This window comes from Podarcis muralis, chromosome 1, assembly GCF_964188315.1.
Source record: "Podarcis muralis chromosome 1, rPodMur119.hap1.1, whole genome shotgun sequence".
NCBI classification, from domain to species: Eukaryota; Metazoa; Chordata; class Lepidosauria; order Squamata; family Lacertidae; genus Podarcis; species Podarcis muralis.
Window position 1 is genome coordinate 133,918,012 of NC_135655.1, and position 18,639 is coordinate 133,936,650.

Here is an 18,639-nt window from a genome sequence, read left to right on the forward strand (position 1 = left end):
AAACACCCCCAAATCACCCCTTTGTTCAGCCCTTTTGCTATCAGTTTTAACTCATAATTTAATTAACAAAAATAAAAAAAGCATTTAAAGTCTGTATTAAAACATACTTTTGCATAAAATCGAAGCCTATGTAAGGCAATAGCTCTTGATTTCTCCTGTCTTTCCTTCCATGAAACTATTGCTTATATATTACTTTTGCTTTGCAGGTACTCATGTGGTAGGAGAAACAACAGCACTTCCTTCTGTGGTTTCTATCTCGGAATCCATCACAGAAATTACAGCCAATAGTTTTGTGGTTTCCTGGGTTTCTGCTTCAGACACTGTCTCCGGATTCCGTGTGGAATATGAACTGAGTGAAGATGGGGATGAGCCCAAGTACTTGGGTAAGATTGAATGAGCATCAGTCGCAGATGACATAAATAGGGTTAATTTCATTTCAGCCTATAAAGCTTATCTAGTATGGTTATCCTCATAGTCATGTCTACTCAAAAGTAAGTCCCTTTGAATTCCCAGCTATGTTAAGGATTGCTGCCTAACTTTCGTTCTGCTATTGAAAAATCTAAGTCTCATAATTATAGATATATGAATTATTTAGAATTTTCTGAAACTGCATACAATTGTGTATGGAGATTTCATTCAGGCAGATCATGCCTCTTAATTTCTTGCCAAGTGAGTTTCACTCCAGGTTTCTGGAGTTTTCAGAAGTGCCCAGTGCAGTCCAATCTGATACATGTTTTCTTCAAAAGAATTCCTGCTGAATTCACTGGGGTTTACACCAAAGTATGTGCATGGGATTGTAGCACTAGAATCCTGGTTGTTTGTTTGCACATAACTAACATTCCCTGTTTTTCATTTGTTCTTTTTAAAGAGCTTCCAAGTACAGTCAATTCAGTTAGTATCTCCAACTTACTTCCGGGTCGCAATTACATCGTCAAGGTCTATGAGGTCTCAGAAGAGGGAGAGCAGGATTTAATTCTGTCCACCACACAGACAACGGGTATGTTGGACCACACAATATTTGGCAAGGAAAGACACACACCAGGCCACCATGTTTTCCCTTTGAAGCTGGTCACTTTGTGCCATTGGACTTTCATATTTCTCTCTCTCGTTAAACAGCACCTGATGCTCCTCCTGAGCACCATGTGGAAAAGGTTGATGACACTTCAATAGTCGTGAGCTGGAACAGACCAGAAGCTCCAATCACAGGTCTGGCTCATTTACTTGTCTTGGTTTTTAAATTTTGGTGCATTTTGTTTTCCTTCAGTTGTAAGAGAGGCAAACACATGGCAATATAGCCGAGGACTAAACTCTTTATACACCAAAAAGTTTATATTTCAGGCATGCAGGAGATGACTATCAATCCTGCTGCCTGTCTAATAAAAACAGAGGGCTCTGAAGTATTGTGATTCATAATGTTATAGTCCTCCTAAATTTTAATTTATGCAGGCTCACTAGTCCTCAGTTTCTGAAATGTGCAGGATCAAATAAAGGCTTGAATAATAACGGTGGCTAATTCAACATAGGGATGAGCAGATGTTTCCCATTTGGTTTTGTTTCTGTGCCATGGGCTAACCATGCATTTCTGGCTACCTTAGGGTACCGAATTGTCTATACTCCATCTGTGGAAGGCAGCAGTACAGAACTCAACCTACCAGAGTCTGCTACCTCGGTGACGCTCAGTGACTTGATGCCTGGTGTCCAATACAATATTAGCATCTATGCTGTGGAAGAGAATCAGGAGAGCTCTCCTATTTTCATCCAGAAGACAACTACAGGAGCACCACAGGAAGGTAGTGCCTACTATATTTCCACTGCTCTTCCCTATGTCCCTCCAAAGCTATACCACCCTCCAAATGTGAAAGAGGAACAGGACTTCCTGGATTCATCCAACTCCACCAGAAGCTGATTGGTTTTCTTGAGTGACACAATGGGAAGGACTTTTGAGGGACGTTGGAAAAGGGAACATCAATTCCTCTATGATATGGTAGTGGGATGTAATGGGCATTCTTTTTACTTAGTTTTGGTTACATTTAAACCATTCCCACCTGGCAGCTACTTTCAAAATGTGGCAGCATGAAAAGGGCAGTTGTACTATGGAGTCCAGGTTAGCCCCCCTCCTTGTCATTGCAGTCACTTTGCAGTTCAGTAAGGGGTGTGCTCTGTGCATCTTTCTGGCTAGGTGTGATTCCTTCACCCAAGGATTTGCAGTTTGTGGAAGTCACAGATGTCAAAGTCACCATCATGTGGACCCCCCCTGAAAGTGCTGTGACCGGCTATCGCGTAGAAGTGATCCCAGTTAACCGCCCTGGTGAACATGGTCAGAGGCTGCCCGTTACTAGGTATTCGTTTGCTGAGGTCACAGAGCTTTTGCCTGGAACAACCTATGTTTTCAAGGTCTATGCCCTCGGACAAGGCACAGAAAGTGAGCCACTGACTGGAGAACAAACAACCAGTAAGTAGATTTCCTTTAACTATGTTTATATATTTGTTCCAACCTCATCCTGCCAGAAATCTCAATATTTCACAAATATTTATTTACAATTAGAAATGTGGACGTTAGTGGCCAGGATAGTTCAGCAAGAGAATTTCTTTATCAAAAGCTGCTTTTCTGGTTCAGGAGTTCCTTCCGACTGAACTTCAGACTTCCTTTTTTTGAGACCATGAGTTGGTGGTGGAGACTGTTGAATTAAATATTGGGCGCATACATAGGCACTCACACCTAATCTTTAGTGAAGGATTCTTGGTCACAGCCACTGTCTTTGTAAAACTCAAAACACGTATTAATGCAGAATGTCAACATGATCTTGTCAGGGTAAAGCAAAATAGCAATCTACTGTGCTGTCATTGTGATACAGTTTTAAAATTGTGTATTTTGAGGGCACTGATGGACCAGATCCCAAATGTAGTAGTGCTGAATACAGCTATTCTTAATAGGCATGGCTTGAGCTGGTAACAGGTGTCTGCAACTGTGCTTTCCATTCATTATGATCATGACCAGAATTGCTTCATCTAAACCACATTTTGAAAAACATTCACATAAATCCTGTGCTATAATTGAAATATATGGGAAAAGAGAACAGATAAGATTTCCCAGTGAAGAATCCCCCCCCCACAGTCCTTCAAGATAACTAGTCCTTCAGACCAATTGAATACTTGCTTATGAAATCTATGGATCTTTCCTTTTCATCTGTACAACAAACATATATAATCACAACTTATTTTAAAAGTTTTGGAAACATACAAGTATTGCCTCTTTGCTATGCAATGAAGGGATAGAACTGTAGATTTTGTGATCATGGTTGTTAATTGCTGTAACTGAAGACATTCTGCATATGGGGAACAGTACAATAGTTGGCACAGTATGTGTTTATGTAAGAAACAAACCCAAGGAAGGAAGATTAGGTACCTGCGCCCCTTTAAAATACCTCTAAATATCCAGGTGCCAACTTGGATAAGAGCCCAGATTCCAGTGGCTCATAAGACCTTAAGAAGAGTCAGGCCAATGGCATCCAGTTCTTACAGAGGCCAACCATATGCCTGTGGGAAACCAGGGAGCAGGATTGGAGCAGGAGAGCACCATCCCATCCAGTGGTCCTCAGCAACTGGTATTCTAAAGCATTACTGCTGCCATTGTGGCTAGCAGTCTTCAAGAGCCCCACCCACCATGAATTTGTATAATCCTCTTTTAAAGCCACATAGATTGGTGGCCATCACTGCCTCCTCTGGGAGCAAGTCCCACTGTGTGAAGAAGCACTGTCTTTCATCTGTTCTTATCTTAACTTTTGGCATAAGATGTGAGGTCGCTGTTATGAAATAAATACTGACTAGTGGTAGCAGTAGCGACTATTGTGTGAAGCCCTGCTCTATAAGTTTAGGCAGGGAGGAGGGAAGAACAATGACTTCCTAAGAAGATGTAAAACGATTGTTTGGCTTTCTTTTCTAGGACTGGATGGCCCAACTAACCTGCGTTTCGTCAATGAGACGGACTCTACTGTGCTGGTGACATGGAGGCCCCCTCGTAGCCGCATTGCAGGGTACCGGCTTGCTGTGAGCCTCACAACAGGAGGGCAACCCAAAGAGTTCACCGTGGGGCCCTCAGTCACCAGATACCAGCTGAGGAACTTGCAGCCTGCCTCTGAGTACACCGTGTCCCTAGTGGCTATCAAAGGAGACCAGCAAAGCAACCCGGAAACAGGAATCTTCACAACTTGTAAGCAAGAAGCAGTTTGGGATATTGTTTCAGCTATCCTAATATTTCCCTGGCTTATGATGAGGTTGTGTCTAAAAAAAGAAAGAAAGAAAAATTTATTAGTATAGAACATGAAGCTGTGTGAGGTTACACGTAGTAAGGTTTGTAGCTGTGTGTGCTGAGATACCTGCTGTCATCAGTGGAGTATAATAATAATAAATCTGCCAGCTCCTCCCTGTGCCCTAATACTACCAGATCACCTTCCATTAGCATTGGAAATTGCCGCCCATTTTTTACTCCTTTATGTGAGTATTCCACTGGAACCTCCTTAAGAACAGTAGCTAAGGTGGCCAGTACAAAAGGCAAAGGAGTAGGACAGGGTCCCTTTCGTTCCTTGGTATTTGGAGCATAGCTTCTGCCTAACACGTTTTGGGAATTACTTACCTGTTAGTTGAAGAGAGAGTTCTAAGCTTTGGTTTCATATCATAGCCTGTAGTAATCTGATGACCACAGCTCTGCAAGATCAATCTTGCTGGATACATATTGCCACCTTGCGTGATGAAATGCAGATTTCTACCACAAGATCCAAAAGCCATCTTGAAGTGCAAGAATCATTATGTGAATTGCCTGACTCTACTGTGATAGACAGAACTAATGGTTGGATGGCCATCTGTCATGGATGCTTTAGCTGAGATTGCAGGGAGTTTGACTAGATGAGCCTTGGGGTCAATTCCAGTGCTACAGTTCTATGATTCCTGTTGTATTTCTTCAAGGGAAATTGTGCCTCACTGAAAATGCCAATCAGAACTGCTTGTGATCCAGCAATATGATTGCAGATTGGCCATGCAACAGCAGCTCACCTGGGGCTCAGTAAATCTCCTGGTTTTGTTGCCTTCCTGGCATTGCAAAAACAAAGCATGGGTATAGGTTTCTCCAGCAGCGGCTAGTGTGGAGGGTCAGAGTAGCACACCCAACGCAGGCATCGCTGCAGCTTATCTTATGAAGCTGAGGCAGGGAAGTGGCAAGGTCAGGTTGGCGGTGATGCACTGTTGGAGCCAACTTGCATGCCACAATATGTGACTTGTAGGCTGCATTCGTTTTGGTGGGTCACAAGTTATGTAGACCTGAGTAGACTCTGCTGGTCACCTGTAGGTGGTGCCTCTGCAATTTGTTTTGAGATGAGACTAAAGCTGCAGGCTGATTCCAAAGCTGAGTTGATCAATGACATAGCACATGTACAAAAGAGCCATATTTGGTTCAGACTTTTAGAATATTTGGTTTAGAAACTTCCTGATCTTAAAACTGCTGCCTTGGTTTTTTATTAGCTGTCCGCTGGCTTGTATCTGTTCCAAGTTAAATGTGCCTTATAACCAGGATCTAAATTACATACTTATTAATACTCTAATATTGCTTCCAGTCCCCCCCCCCCCCAGTAGAGTCATTCTGGTCTAGCACTGCTGGAAGTGATAGCAGGCTGTGACTCAGATGTGGTGTGAAGCTTTCACCAGAAGGAACCAGCGACAGATTTTAGAAGTTGTCACCCTGTCATCTGTGTGGGAGAGATGGACACACTTGGTATATAGGTGTCCTTTTAATATAGCTTTTGATTCCTGGGCAGCTGGCTACATTTTTATACTAACTCAGCTGGCTCACCAGACCTAACTTTGGAGCCACATCCTAAGTCTATTTAATTAAGTGCATTTGGGTATATACTTAAAGTTGCTACTACACAACAGCCAGTGTGTCTTGCAGACATTCCTTCAGAGGCAGTTAATTAGGGATTTTTATCCCAAATTGGCAACATTTTACTTGTTTACAGAGGAAGGGAACCCGTTGTTTTGGTAGCCATGCGGTGTTGTTTTCTCTGCTGGGTAGTACTTTGAACTCACTTTGAAGCTGATGTAAATAATGAGATCCCTCTACTTTGCAAACCAGAAGTAATGCACAGTGCTCAGGCCTTATGCCAGCTGCTTCCAGCTTTGTACCCAGGAGCTGGTTTGGGGTTCATATGCATTCATACATGTAAACATGTTTTGTTGGAATGAACCATCTCCTTTGGTTAGCCTATGACCCTGAGGACCAGGTGGCAGGAAGAAGAGTAGCCTGGTTACTATGGCAATGACTAAATCTGCTTTGGCAGGCAAGAGGTGGGATGAAATGCAAACTCTTTATCCTGGTACTAAAGAGTTGAGCCTGGCCTACTGAGCTTCTGGGATGGCTGCCTCCCTGTGCTGTCACAAGAACTCTCCTCCTCCTGGGAAAGAAAGGAGGTGTGGGAGGCATGGTAATAATGGTTGCAAAACAAAGTGGGGATAGGAAGGCCAAGGAGGAGGAATCTCAGGACTTCTGGGAAAGCCTGCTAAAGAGCTTGTGCTGCTATCAGGACGGGAAGACTTTGGGGGTAGAAGTCCTGGGCCCCCATTCAGCAAAATGAGGGCAACTCTCAAACATAGCAGACCTGGCTTCTCACATTTTGTACACATTCCTGTCTAAAGAGCCCACCACCAGACCATCAAACCCAGAGCCTCAAATTACTTGACTGCACCATGAACCTGTGGAAGAGCTGAGGGAATGCTAAACCCTCTTTCCTTCTCATGGAGAGATAACTGCTGGGGGCATGGAATATGCTCCTATGCCTCTCTGGTTACCCACATAGTATGCTTAAAGACCATCTTTGTAGGAATTTGGGTTCCAGCTCACAGGACTAGAGTCCAACTCTCTGGAATTAGGCCCACAGAGTTTGTAGACTACTCTTTAAAACAGGACTAATTTCCTGGTGAGAATGCCCACCTCCCGCTGCAAACTTTGGGACTGTCTCTGAAGACTCCAGTTGGTGCAGAATTCAGTGGCCTGGTTGCTAACCGGGCAGGACGGTTTGAGCATATACAGTGGTACCTCGGGTTAAGAACTTAATTTGTTCCGGAGGTCCGTCCTTAACCTGAAACTATTTTTAACGTGAGGTACCACTTTATCTAATGGGGCCTCCCATCGCTGGTGCGTGATTTCTGTTCTCATCCTGAGGTAAAGTTCTTAACCCAAGGTACTATTTCTGGGTTAGCAGAGTCTGTAACCTGAAGCACCTGTAACCTGAAGCGTCTGCAACCCGAGGTACCACTGTAACTCCAATCCTGGCCCGGCTGCACTGGCTGCCAATCAGTGTCAGAGCCCAACGCAAAGTGCTGGTTTTTGACCTATAAAGCTTTAAGCAGCTCAGGACCACAATAGTCCAAGGACCGCCTCTCCCCATAGGAACCAACTCAGCTGGCTCCAGCATTATATCTCTTTAGGCACCAGCCAAAACCTTTCCTCTATAAGCAGGCCTTTGGCCTTTAATTATCTGCAGCTTTTTAGGGTGTGATGTTTTTAATGTATTTCTCTTTCTTTTTGGTTTTAATGTACAGTATCTATGCGGGGTTTGACTAGTTGCTTGGTTGTAAGTCGCTTTGGGTTGCGCTGGGCAAGATAAGCGACTGACAAATTAAATAATTAAACTAGTCCAAGGAAATTCCATGCTACAAATAAAAATATTACAGCAACAGATGTTGTATGTGACACTCTTACAATATGAGGCAAACTATAAAATACAGTTCATGGCAAGCTGGCATCTCTAAGTGTCGTGATGTTGTTTAAATGGGAGCTCTTTTTGTGATTTCGTCTTACAGTACAGCCCTCAGGATCTGTTCCTCACTATACCACTGAAGTGACAGAAACATCTATTGTTATTACCTGGACACCAGCTCCAAGAATTGGGTTTAAGGTAAGAAAACAGCCACAAATTCCCACCCTACCAGTACTTCAGGTATCACTTAAACAGACATGAAAACCAATCTACCTCAGCAGGGGGAAAGACCCCTGGTTCAAAGGGGCTTATTACAACTAATGGCTCACGGCTATTTGAGAACTTGGAGTAGCAATTGATACACTGGCTGGACGCCATTTGTTTTAAGCCTGATGTAACAGATTAGAAGTTAGAGGAGGTGGCATTCGTTCAAAGGTTCCTGGAGCAGCTACAAACATTTGTTTATAACTTATAAAATCCACAGTTAAAAGTGGTTTGAATGTAATCTCCTAAGCAGCTAACAAAGAAGCAAAAATTAACAAGAAATCACACACACACACACACGCATCCTGATGAAATGAAGTTGTGAAAATGTTGCCTAGCATATGTTATCCTGCTAATGTGGCGGCCTTGGTGCAAAAAGGGAACCTTGCTCCAGCGTGCATAAGATTTCATGTTTGTTGTTAATCATTCTTAGTTCTGGTAGTTCTTGTGCCAAAACAAAAAAAAAAGTTCCAGGCTGTGTTTCAAGAAAACTCTTAGTTCTGAGCCCAGAATGAACAATTCTACAGCGCATAAAATTCCTTAATAGAAATAATTAAACATTTCCAAACTTGGTATTTCATTTGGTTGCAGATAGAGTTGTTGTGGGTTTTTTTGATAGAGTGGTTAAGAAGCCAAGGGAGAAGGGGGAGCAGAGGCAATATGCTAGGAATGGAGAGTCAGCAGAGAAACCGGAAGCTGTTGAGGCCACAGAACTCTTTCCCTTTTCCTCCCTTCTTTAGTCTCTGCTCTAGCATGAGCAACTATACAGTAAGTGCCTGTCAATTTCAAAAGATTTCTCTGCAATGCTGAGGGCTAGGTATCTGCTTTTCTGAAATGAAAGCCTGAAGTTCTCAGGAAGCTCGGGTTCCACCATGCATATATATTTGCAGAATTCAAATCCTAATAGTTTTGATCATCCACATTAAGCTATACTGGTGTTCTTCCCAGGAGTACATACTACAGCAGCCATTGTTAGCTGTGAATAATTCTTCATTCTTTTCCTACCGCAGTTGGGTGTGCGACCAAGCCAAGGTGGAGAAGCTCCAAGAGAGGTCATCTCTGAGTCTGGGAGCATTGTCATCTCGGGTCTGACTCCTGGGGTGCATTACGACTACACCATCACAGTACTCATGGATGGTCAAGAGAGGATCACACCCATCACCAAGACAATAGTTACACGTATGACATATTTTAAGTATCACATAATAAACACTGCTTTTTTAGGCCAAAGATCCCAAAGTCATTATCCCTCACAGAAGTTTGTGGAATTATTTTGGAGTGGTTTCTTTGTAAAATAAATCGGGCAGATTTGAGACTTGAGTGGAAGAGGGGGTAGCACAGGTGTATTCCTACCACAGACAAGACTTGTTTCCGGCTAACCTGGGCCTGGTACATCCTGACACCTCCAGCAGACCAGCCCATAAGTATCAGACTGCCATGAGGTGCTGCTGGACTTTGGTAGCCCACAGCATGTCATGGCTAGCTTAGAGAGCAGGGGTCAGTCCATGACCCAGAGAAAATAGTGTGAGTTGGAAGAATAGCTCTTGGAAGAACCTTTTGATGTTCAGGTTTTATATTTCCAGGTGGCTCTGGTGGCGCAAAATGCCTTCCATCAGCTTCAGCTGCTGGCCCCACGACCCCTACCCTATATGGACAGAGATATATTTGTGTTGTCTCTGCTCTGGTAACCTCTAGGTTACTGTAATGGATTACAGTAGATTAGTGTAATGGGACTGCCTTTGAAGATGTTTCAGAAACTGCAAATGTTGGAGAATTCTGCAACCAGGTTGCTCATGATGGTCTGAGCACATAACATTAATCCTGGTCTGTGTGCAGTGGCTGCCAGATGGTTTACTGGCCCAATTCAAAATGCTGGTTTTTACCTTTAAAGCCATATGCAGTTTAGGACCCCAATGCTTCAATGACTGTCTCTCCCCACATAATCTAATCTGCGCCCTGCATTCCAAGGGAGGTGCAGAGGGTGGCAGTGCGAGAATAGGCTTTTTCTGTGGTGGCCCCTTGTTTATGAAACGATCTTCCCAGGGAAGATCTCTTTTGAGGCGCCGGGCAAAAACATTCTTGTTTATCCATACCTTTGGATCTTAACTTCCTGCTTCTCTTTTAGTGTGGTGGGGTGGAGTTTGAGTCTATTCTATTTATACATGTTATATGTTTGTAGTTTGGGCTGTTTTATCATTGTTTTTAATGTTTTTTGTAAGTCACGTTGAGTTTCATTTTTGAAAAAAGCAACTAATACTGAAAACTCTTTCTGTTGCCGATCTAGTGAAATCTTAAAACAATGATTTTACTACTTACAGCTCTGTCACCACCAACCAACTTGGAACTTGATTCCAACCCCAAAACTGGAATCCTCACTGTCTCGTGGGAGAGAAGCACCTCTCCAGGTATTTATGTTGTGCATGGCTAGGAACTGCCCTTTGGACTGTGCAGCACTCTAGATCCTCAGCAATTCTGCTCATTAACTTCCTTGGTGTATACCAAGATGAGCTGCCATTTTGGGCATTGTTAACCAGATACTGGATACATCTGTTTAGTGTCATTTCTAGTACAGAGGGAAAGGAGGGCATATTGAAAAAGAATAGCACCACTGAAATCTGCCCACTAAGAAAACAAGGAGGGTAAGAATATGGCAACTCTTCTACAACGTATTGCATTTCTTTGTGAATGCCCTCCCTCAAAGCTATCAAACACCTTTGAAAGGTTTTCTTTCACAAGATTTGTGTTAAAAATAATGTATTTAGGAGAAAAATGGAAAATTAACATTGAAACACACCATAGATCTGTGTCTCAGTACGTTCATGAAGCACATCTCATTGGAATATATTGAAAGTATATATTCCTGCAATTTCTATAAGTCCATAACAAATGGAAACATCAGAATGCTGCATACTTGCCCCACATTCTGTGAAAACAATTATGTGTCACAGGCAATTGGAGGGGACCTTCTTGCTGTCAGATTTCCAGGTTTTAAGACCATTTCACATCTTTAAATAGCTGTGCTTCTGTCTAGTTTTAAGGAAGTACAGTATAAGTGCCAACTAAGCCCTTTACTGCTGTGCTTTAGATGTAACTGGATACAGAATTACTACTGTCCCTACAAATGGACAACAAGGTTTCACTCTGGAGGAAGAAGTTGATGCTGAACAGACATCCTGCACCTTTGAAAATCTGAGTCCCGGAGTGGAATACAATGTCAGTGTTTACACAGTCAAAGATGACCAGGAGAGCTCGCCCATCTTTGAAACCATCACACAAGGTAAAATCTAAAAACTGAGCAGCAGATTTGACAAATTTCACAGGGAGCCGTCCTATAAATTTCTGTACCTATGAAAGCCGTACCTGAACATCTTTCAGTGAAGATTTTTCATTGGTTGTGTGTATGTTTATTCATAAATAAATCCTGTTCATTTTAGTGCGATTTACTTCTAATTAGGATCACAGCCCTGGACACCAAGGCAAACATACTTGCTCATTCCATATGGTTTTTATACTATTGTCTTATTTTGCATAGGTATACGAGAGTGGTGAGCAGACTGGCCTTGGATTCGCTGCCTCTGACTCAGGGGAAATGGATCACTAAACATTTTGGTTTATTCATATGTTACATTTTGTGTGGGTTTCCCTGTTGCTGTATCAAATCAGATCAAGCGCCAGTTAATAATGGTCAGAGGTGTGAAGAATATCTTAGAAAATAAGGTTCTTATTTGTTCAGGTGACATTGCCCATTGAAAATCAACAGTGCTTGAGGTTTAGAAAGATTCTGGTGGAGGACTAATGTTCTCTGCTGCTGGATAAGCTCACTGAAGAGTCAAGCACACCGTCTGTATATTGAGCGGTTGCCATGCTGATCCCAGATATCATGAAATACAAAATGAGCAAGCTGATCCAATTGGTCCCTAGTAAAATATTAAGCTTTCATCTATGTTTACTCAGATGTTAGCCCTACTGTATTAACAGTGAGACTTGCTCACAGGTAAATGTGCATATGATTGCAGCTATAGACCAAGAAAAAGTATCTCTTTGCTCTTTTTTATGCTCAGAAGTATGTGTTATGACTGAAAATGTACACCCTGCCCTTCTTCTGTTGTAGAAGATGATGGTCTGGGATGTCTCAGTCTAGCCTTGTGCTTGTAGTGCCGTAAAACCCCAAACCTGTCATTATGGGATTTTGTCTTATCCCCACCCCACCCCAATGGCTCCCAGCTCCTGTGTTTCACAGATGCTTGCCATTAACACTGCTTGGCATTTCTGTGCTCTTGTTGAGTCTCTCTTTGCTCCTATGGGCAACTAACACCCTGGTTTGAGTTAATTCAACAATCAGGTCTTTAACCCAATGCCACTTTCTAACACAAAGAAGCACTGGGGGAAAACGTTTTGTATGTCTTTAGTGCTTTCTTTACAGGTGATATGGTAAGCATATCCCACAAAGATAAGTGGTTATTTGGTAGAAAATTGATACTTTCTTTTTCAGTTCTGCTCAATGGTTTTCCATAACAGAATGGAAAAAGGTTCTGAAATTATTAAACCAATGTTTTGCACCAGATGTAGACCACCTTTGAAAGATTCCTTATCGATTTAAGAATTGTATACTCCTCCCACCAAAGAAAACATAAAACACACATTTGCCCTGAAACAGGCTGTGTCCCTTTCCCCATCCTTCCCATCCCTCTATAGTATAGTAGCACATAACATATTTTACGTAAGCGCCTCAAAACTGTGCTTACATTCAAAGACAAAGTGAGGTAGGACTCTATTCCTAGAGTGATCTATCAACCAGCTTTGCTACAGCTGTTGCTCATAAGTGTTACTTCGCCTTAGAAATTACCTGCTGAATAATCACCAGGCTGTGTAATATATACTATATGTAGGGTTGTATGTACAAAATCAATATTTTGCTTCAGGATGATTAGCCCATGAAAACAATGTCAGGTAAAGGAACATGTCTCATTCATTACTTAGACTAGAATCCTTTGCCATTTTTAACTTCACAAATGACAATTCTGTAAGGATGGCATGTTTTATGTTTCAGACTGCTGTACTGTACACAGTTACCTGGTGGGATTAACTCCGAGTAGGATTATGTTTCAAGGCTATGATCTTTCTAAAAGTTTGCACTCAGAAAAGAATGGCTTTGTTAGATACTGAGGTTGATAGGAGTGAACGTCTGTAGTGCAAGTCAAAAAAGCAGGCATGAAAGAAGCAATATTAGTCCTGTTACGATAATAATAATTTATTATTTATACCCCGCCCTTCTGGCTGGGTTTCCCCAGCCACACTAATGAATCCATTAAAAGTGTCTGAGCCACTTGATCACCATCCTTAGCCACTCTTTTTTAAAAGTGTCTTCTCGGTTGTGTACTGGTTGACAACTTCCCCCACCCATAAGTCCACAGCCTTCTGGTCTGTCACATGACGCATAGAAACTGTTTCCTCCCCACTTTAGTGTTTCAAGACACGTGAGATGTTACCTTAATAAATCCTACTTGAAAGTAGAATATTTAACCAAGGCAATTGCTTTCGAGTAATACTGCATCTGGCAAAACAATCTGAACCTGATTATCTGTGTGGAACATGTATAACCCAGGCAAGCTGTCATTAACCACTAATGATTTGTCCAAGGAAAACTTGGTACGGGCAAGCATATGTGTTAGTTGGAGAAGCAAACTTTTAAGACTGTGGGGCTCAAGCGTTAGTTGATAGGGTCTCACAAATTCCTGCCAATTTGATTCCCCCCGCCCCCCAGAGATGGGCTCCTCTGTTGTTTTACATATGCTGGAGCAGGTGCCATTTTGCTCCATCCTAAAAACATATTTGTTGGCAGAGTGTTTCATGAGAATCGGCTGCAAATCCTGCAGAACATCTCTAATGACATTCAGAAGAGATGTTTTGCAGGTATTGTAAGAGCGTTTAGCTATCTAAGCCATTGCTGTACGTTGTAAATGGTGGACTTGTTTTTCGTAGGGAAATATCACATATCACCACAATTACTTCGCTAGTTCTTCACTTTTAATTCACTGCTGAATTCACTGATGATCACTGCTTTTTCTCTCTCTTCCTTCTTCTTGTATTTTGCCTCCGTTTGTTTTTGGCTCCCTGTTTTGCTCTGTAACACAATAGAGGTGCCCCACCTCACTGACTTAAGCTTTGTCGACGTAACTGATACAAGCATCGGCCTGAGGTGGACCCCACTAAATGCCTCCACCATTATTGGCTACCGCATCACAGTAGCTGCAGCAGGAGAAAGTGTCCCCATTTCTGAAGATTTTGTGGACTCTTCAGAGGGACACTATACGGTCACAGGCTTGGAGCCGGGCATTGATTATGAGATCAGCGTAATCACACTCATTAATGGCGGAGAGAGTGCCCCTGCTACGCTGACTCAGCAAACTGGTGATTGTCGAAGACCTCCTGTGTTGAGAGGACTGTTTCATGCTGTCACTAGCTGCTTGGACGAGAAATGGGCCTCTTGCTTTTGTTTAGGGAGAGGTGGCCAGGGGACATTTTTTGGAAGTTCAATGGGAACAGATATACAGTATTATACACATAATTTCCTTTTAGTCTTTCCACCAATTTGAGGTTGCATCTTGCATCTCAATAGCAGGTTTCCAAATCTTGCCAAATTCTCAGGGGATGATAATTTATTTGGCTTTTGCAATTCTATCTCCTAATGTTTTTGTGGATAGAAAACATTTCTCTTTAACATTTCTTCTCACAGCTTTATTATCATTTCACAGTGCATATCTGAGCTGGGCTTGAACCCACATCTCAGAAGTTTCAGAACCCATGTGATGTATCCACATTGGTTTTCCTAGCCACAGTGGAGATAAATGGAATAATCCAAATACAAAAGCAATATCTTGGAGTCCATTGTCCTAATCCTCATTTAGTGGCCCAAGTGTTCAAGTGATTCCCCCAAAATGTTGTGGGGATGAAGGCATCCTCCAATCACGCTAGTGACAGGCATGGCAGTCTTTGAAACCTCTGTAGTGCATGTAAAGAAAATGACCTGGGAGTTTGTTTTGCATGGAAAGACTAGTATGTTCACCTTAGCTGGGTAAGGCTTTATAACCTTTTCCCATGTAAGTAGTTGTAGAGTCCTAGAGACTTCACAGCTATTGTCCATCCTCCCCTCTGTATGCATGTTAGTGTTATGGAAGTGGTGCCTTTCCCCGTCTCTGAGCTGCTGTGGAGCACGTTGGGCCTCTCTGATTTGAGATGGATTGCAAGATCCATAGGCAAAAGGCAACAATGCAGGAACTCACTGCTTGTCTTTTTTCTTTTTTAAAAAGGTAGTATTATGGAATACATTTGGAATTCATAACGGTTTTGCTGAGAGGTTAAAGGTGCTTTACATCAGCTTTAACTGTGTAGTGAAAGATTGAAAGATTACTTCAGCTTACTTTCGTGGAATGAAACATAGTTTAGTAGTACATTTGCATGGGTTTGATTTTGTAATGGATTCCCCCCCCCCTTTTTTTTTTTTGCATGGGATTGTTTGTATATTTTTGAAACACTATTGAATTGAATTCCGGTGCTTCTAAAATTACTGAAAATATTGTCCTTTAACCTCAGCTGTCCCTCCTCCTACTGATCTGCGTTTTACCAATGTGGGCCATGACACTATAAGAGTAACTTGGACTCCACCAACATCCATTGAACTGACCAACTTCCTCGTTCGTTTCTCACCTGTGAAGAAAGAGGAGGATGTTGCAGAGCTGTCTATCTCACCATCTGACAATGCAGTGGTTTTAACAAGTAAGAGACTGATTCATTGATACGTTTTAGCCAGTCATCAAACTGATGTGATTTGATATTGGAATTGGTAGACTTTGGGGGAGTGTGTGGGGAGATGATTGGCTAGACGTCTACTTTAGACTCTTGCTGTCACTCTTTATCTGCATTTTCTATGGCTATTTTTCATTTGTTTTCCCCTCAATTCACCAAATCTCATTTTGATGGCCTCTATTTCATTTTTCTCTTTGTAGTTACTACTTTAAACTCTATGCAAAAAGTCTTATGAGGAAATCATGTACTGGAAGAAACATGTTGTATTAAATTATAAATACACAGTTGGGTAGCCCTGAAAAATTATGTTTCTTTTTGTTTGGAATTTATCCATCCCACAATAGAATATGAGCTCTGTCACCAGAACCTAAGTCCTGGTAGGCCAACAGTACATGACACATCTGACCCAGCCTAAACTCTCTGAGATGCTCTTAGGTTAAACATTTTCTGCTGGCAGTGTTTCTCATCTCTCCCAGACAGTGAAAATGAATGTCAGAATTAAAGAGTTGCTGCCATTTGTACTTTAGTTCTTATGTGCATTTTTGACAAGTACACAATTTGCCAAGGCCTTGGTAGAAAAAATTAAAGAGTTTTGTTGATGGAGGTAGATATGGAAACAGTACAAGCTTCAGAGCTTTTCCAGTAAAGAATATGGAAATTCTAGCTGGAAATGCTTTGTGAATAAATGACAATAGGCAAAACTTTCAGAGAGTGAGAAACTTGTTTTGTAGGCTGGAAAGATCCATTGGGGGGGGGGGGACCAGCAATTTTTTCAACATATAATGCTGCATGCTCACGTAATGTAACATTTAGAACTTTGCTAAACAAAATAGCTGGAAATGACCATTTTTGTTTAGCAAAGGAGCTCTGCTGGGTAAAAAGCTGAGATTTGCAATTGTTTCTAGAGGAATTTAAATATCCTAAATTGTTGCTGTTTTAACTCTTCAGATCTTCTCCCTGGCACTGTGTATTTGATCAGGGTTTACAGTGTATATGAACAACGTGAGAGTAAACCTCTGAGCGGAGAACAGAAAACAGGTCTGTAGAATGACAAAATATTGAAAATGTCTTCACTTTCTTTCTACTAGTTTTATTTCAAACGAGATTTGTGTGGAAGCAATTTATTAAGATTGTTTTGCTATTTCAGTTGTTCAAAAATATTAAGGATTTTGAAACTTTTTGTGTAGATTTTGCTTTACAAATTGGTCTTAGCGAGCCAATTTTAGAAAGAACTATCATGCCACTATGGCTCTGGTGAAGTTGGTCCAATACAATTTCATAACTTCAGGACTCCACATTCCTAGCCCTATCCACTGTTGTTATTCCTTCCCCTTTCAGTGGATGAAGGCTTTGGTGTTTGAGGAACCTATTATGGCCCACATCTTTACCTCTTAAGAGCTGTGGTTGATGGGACTTTGGTTTGTCTGAATGTTTCCTATCTATTTTAATATATCTCCAATGTATATGCATGCTTTCTCTACAAAAAAAACGACATTGACTTTACTGTTCAGCTGGTTTACATCTCCTTTATTTTCCTACGAAAATAGGCATTGATTCCCCAACTGGGCTTGATTTCTCAGAAATAACAGCCCATTCTTTCACCGTCCATTGGATTGCTCCTCGTGCCACCATCACTGGCTACAAAATACGCCATTCCCTTGAGCAAGGGGGGAGCAGACCCAAAGAAGTCCGCATTGCTCCATCTCGCAATTCCATCACACTCACTGACCTGGTTCCAGGGTCTGAGTACGTGGTGAGCATTTCTGCATTCAATGGCAAAGAGGAGAGCTTGCCTTTGATGGGACAGCAAAGTACAGGTAAGACCTAGACAAGGAAAATAAAACACAGCTTTTAAGTACTTGAGACCAGGTCACAGAGTTAATTGAAATAGAACTTAGATATGGTCAATTCCTCTAACAGCTCAGGGGAAGAAATTGAGTCAAGAAATTTCACAACGGATTGCAAGTGAGGCATTGACCATACAGTCATACCTCGGGTTAAATATGCTTTGAGTTGAGCGCATTCGAGTTGTGCTCTGTGGCACCCTGGAAGTAACGGAGCGTGTTACTTCCGGGTTTCGCTGCTTGCGCAGACACTCAAAATGACATCATGCGCATGCGCAGAAGCAGCGAAAAGCAATCCGTGCATGCGCAGATGTGCCGGCGCTAGATATGTTTACCCCTAGATGCGAACGGGGCTCTGGAACGGATCCCGTTCGTGTCCAGAGGTACCACTGTATAAAAGTAAGAACCTACAGGTTTACTGGATGGTTTTGAATGGCAGCTCCAGAGTTATAGGCATCATTCTCAGTTTTATTCTGCTTCTGCTACTCATGGAGTTGTGGAAGGGACTGCAGCCAACTACTAGGAACCCAGTCAAGGCCTCTCTTCATCCTTTCTGAGATTTCCTCAGGCACATTTTCAACCCTATCAGTTTGGCCTCCAGAACTAGAAAGTTTTGGCAGGTGTTAAGGAAAGACTAGAAAACAGAACTAAACAATATGCAGCATATGCACATGATGCTGAAAGCAGCAGCTTTGTGTCCCTTGCTCCTCCCAGTAACATGGAGGCAAAATATGTGACATTTTATTGAGTGTAGGTAGGGACACACGCAGCACAGTGATTTTTCAAGTTGCTGCATTTATGAAAAAAACCACAGCATTTCTGGAGAAAGTAGAAGCGAGTAAGCAGGACTTTGAGCAGAGCCAGCTCTACAATTGGCGCACTCCAAGGCGGCAGCCCCACCAGGGCCCCTCTGTCGCTGGTGCAGAAGCAGTGCCAGTATCGGCACCAATTTCAGATGAAATTGTGGGAGATCATGT

At 42.1% G+C, this 18,639-nt stretch overlaps 1 protein-coding gene across 8 annotated transcripts in view; it reads left to right on the top strand.

Moving 5' to 3' along the window:
• The window catches only part of FN1 (fibronectin 1), a 72,831-nt gene that overhangs the window by 31,803 nt on the left and 22,389 nt on the right, over positions 1-18,639 (top strand). For 4 of the 8 annotated variants that reach the window (XM_028704602.2, XM_077919284.1, XM_077919289.1 and 1 more), the window contains exons 15-28: positions 207-383; positions 869-997; positions 1,117-1,206; positions 1,596-1,790; positions 2,180-2,452; positions 3,944-4,210; positions 7,852-7,946; positions 9,023-9,191; positions 10,331-10,417; positions 11,098-11,289; positions 14,151-14,423; positions 15,606-15,788; positions 16,767-16,856; positions 17,366-17,635. In XM_028704602.2, coding sequence (XP_028560435.2) covers positions 207-383; positions 869-997; positions 1,117-1,206; positions 1,596-1,790; positions 2,180-2,452; positions 3,944-4,210; positions 7,852-7,946; positions 9,023-9,191; positions 10,331-10,417; positions 11,098-11,289; positions 14,151-14,423; positions 15,606-15,788; positions 16,767-16,856; positions 17,366-17,635 — 2,490 coding nt within the window. The remainder of the gene's footprint in view (positions 1-206; positions 384-868; positions 998-1,116; positions 1,207-1,595; positions 1,791-2,179; positions 2,453-3,943; positions 4,211-7,851; positions 7,947-9,022; positions 9,192-10,330; positions 10,418-11,097; positions 11,290-14,150; positions 14,424-15,605; positions 15,789-16,766; positions 16,857-17,365; positions 17,636-18,639) is intronic. The other 4 variants (XM_077919299.1, XM_077919301.1, XM_077919302.1 and 1 more) reach the window with 1 other exon arrangement.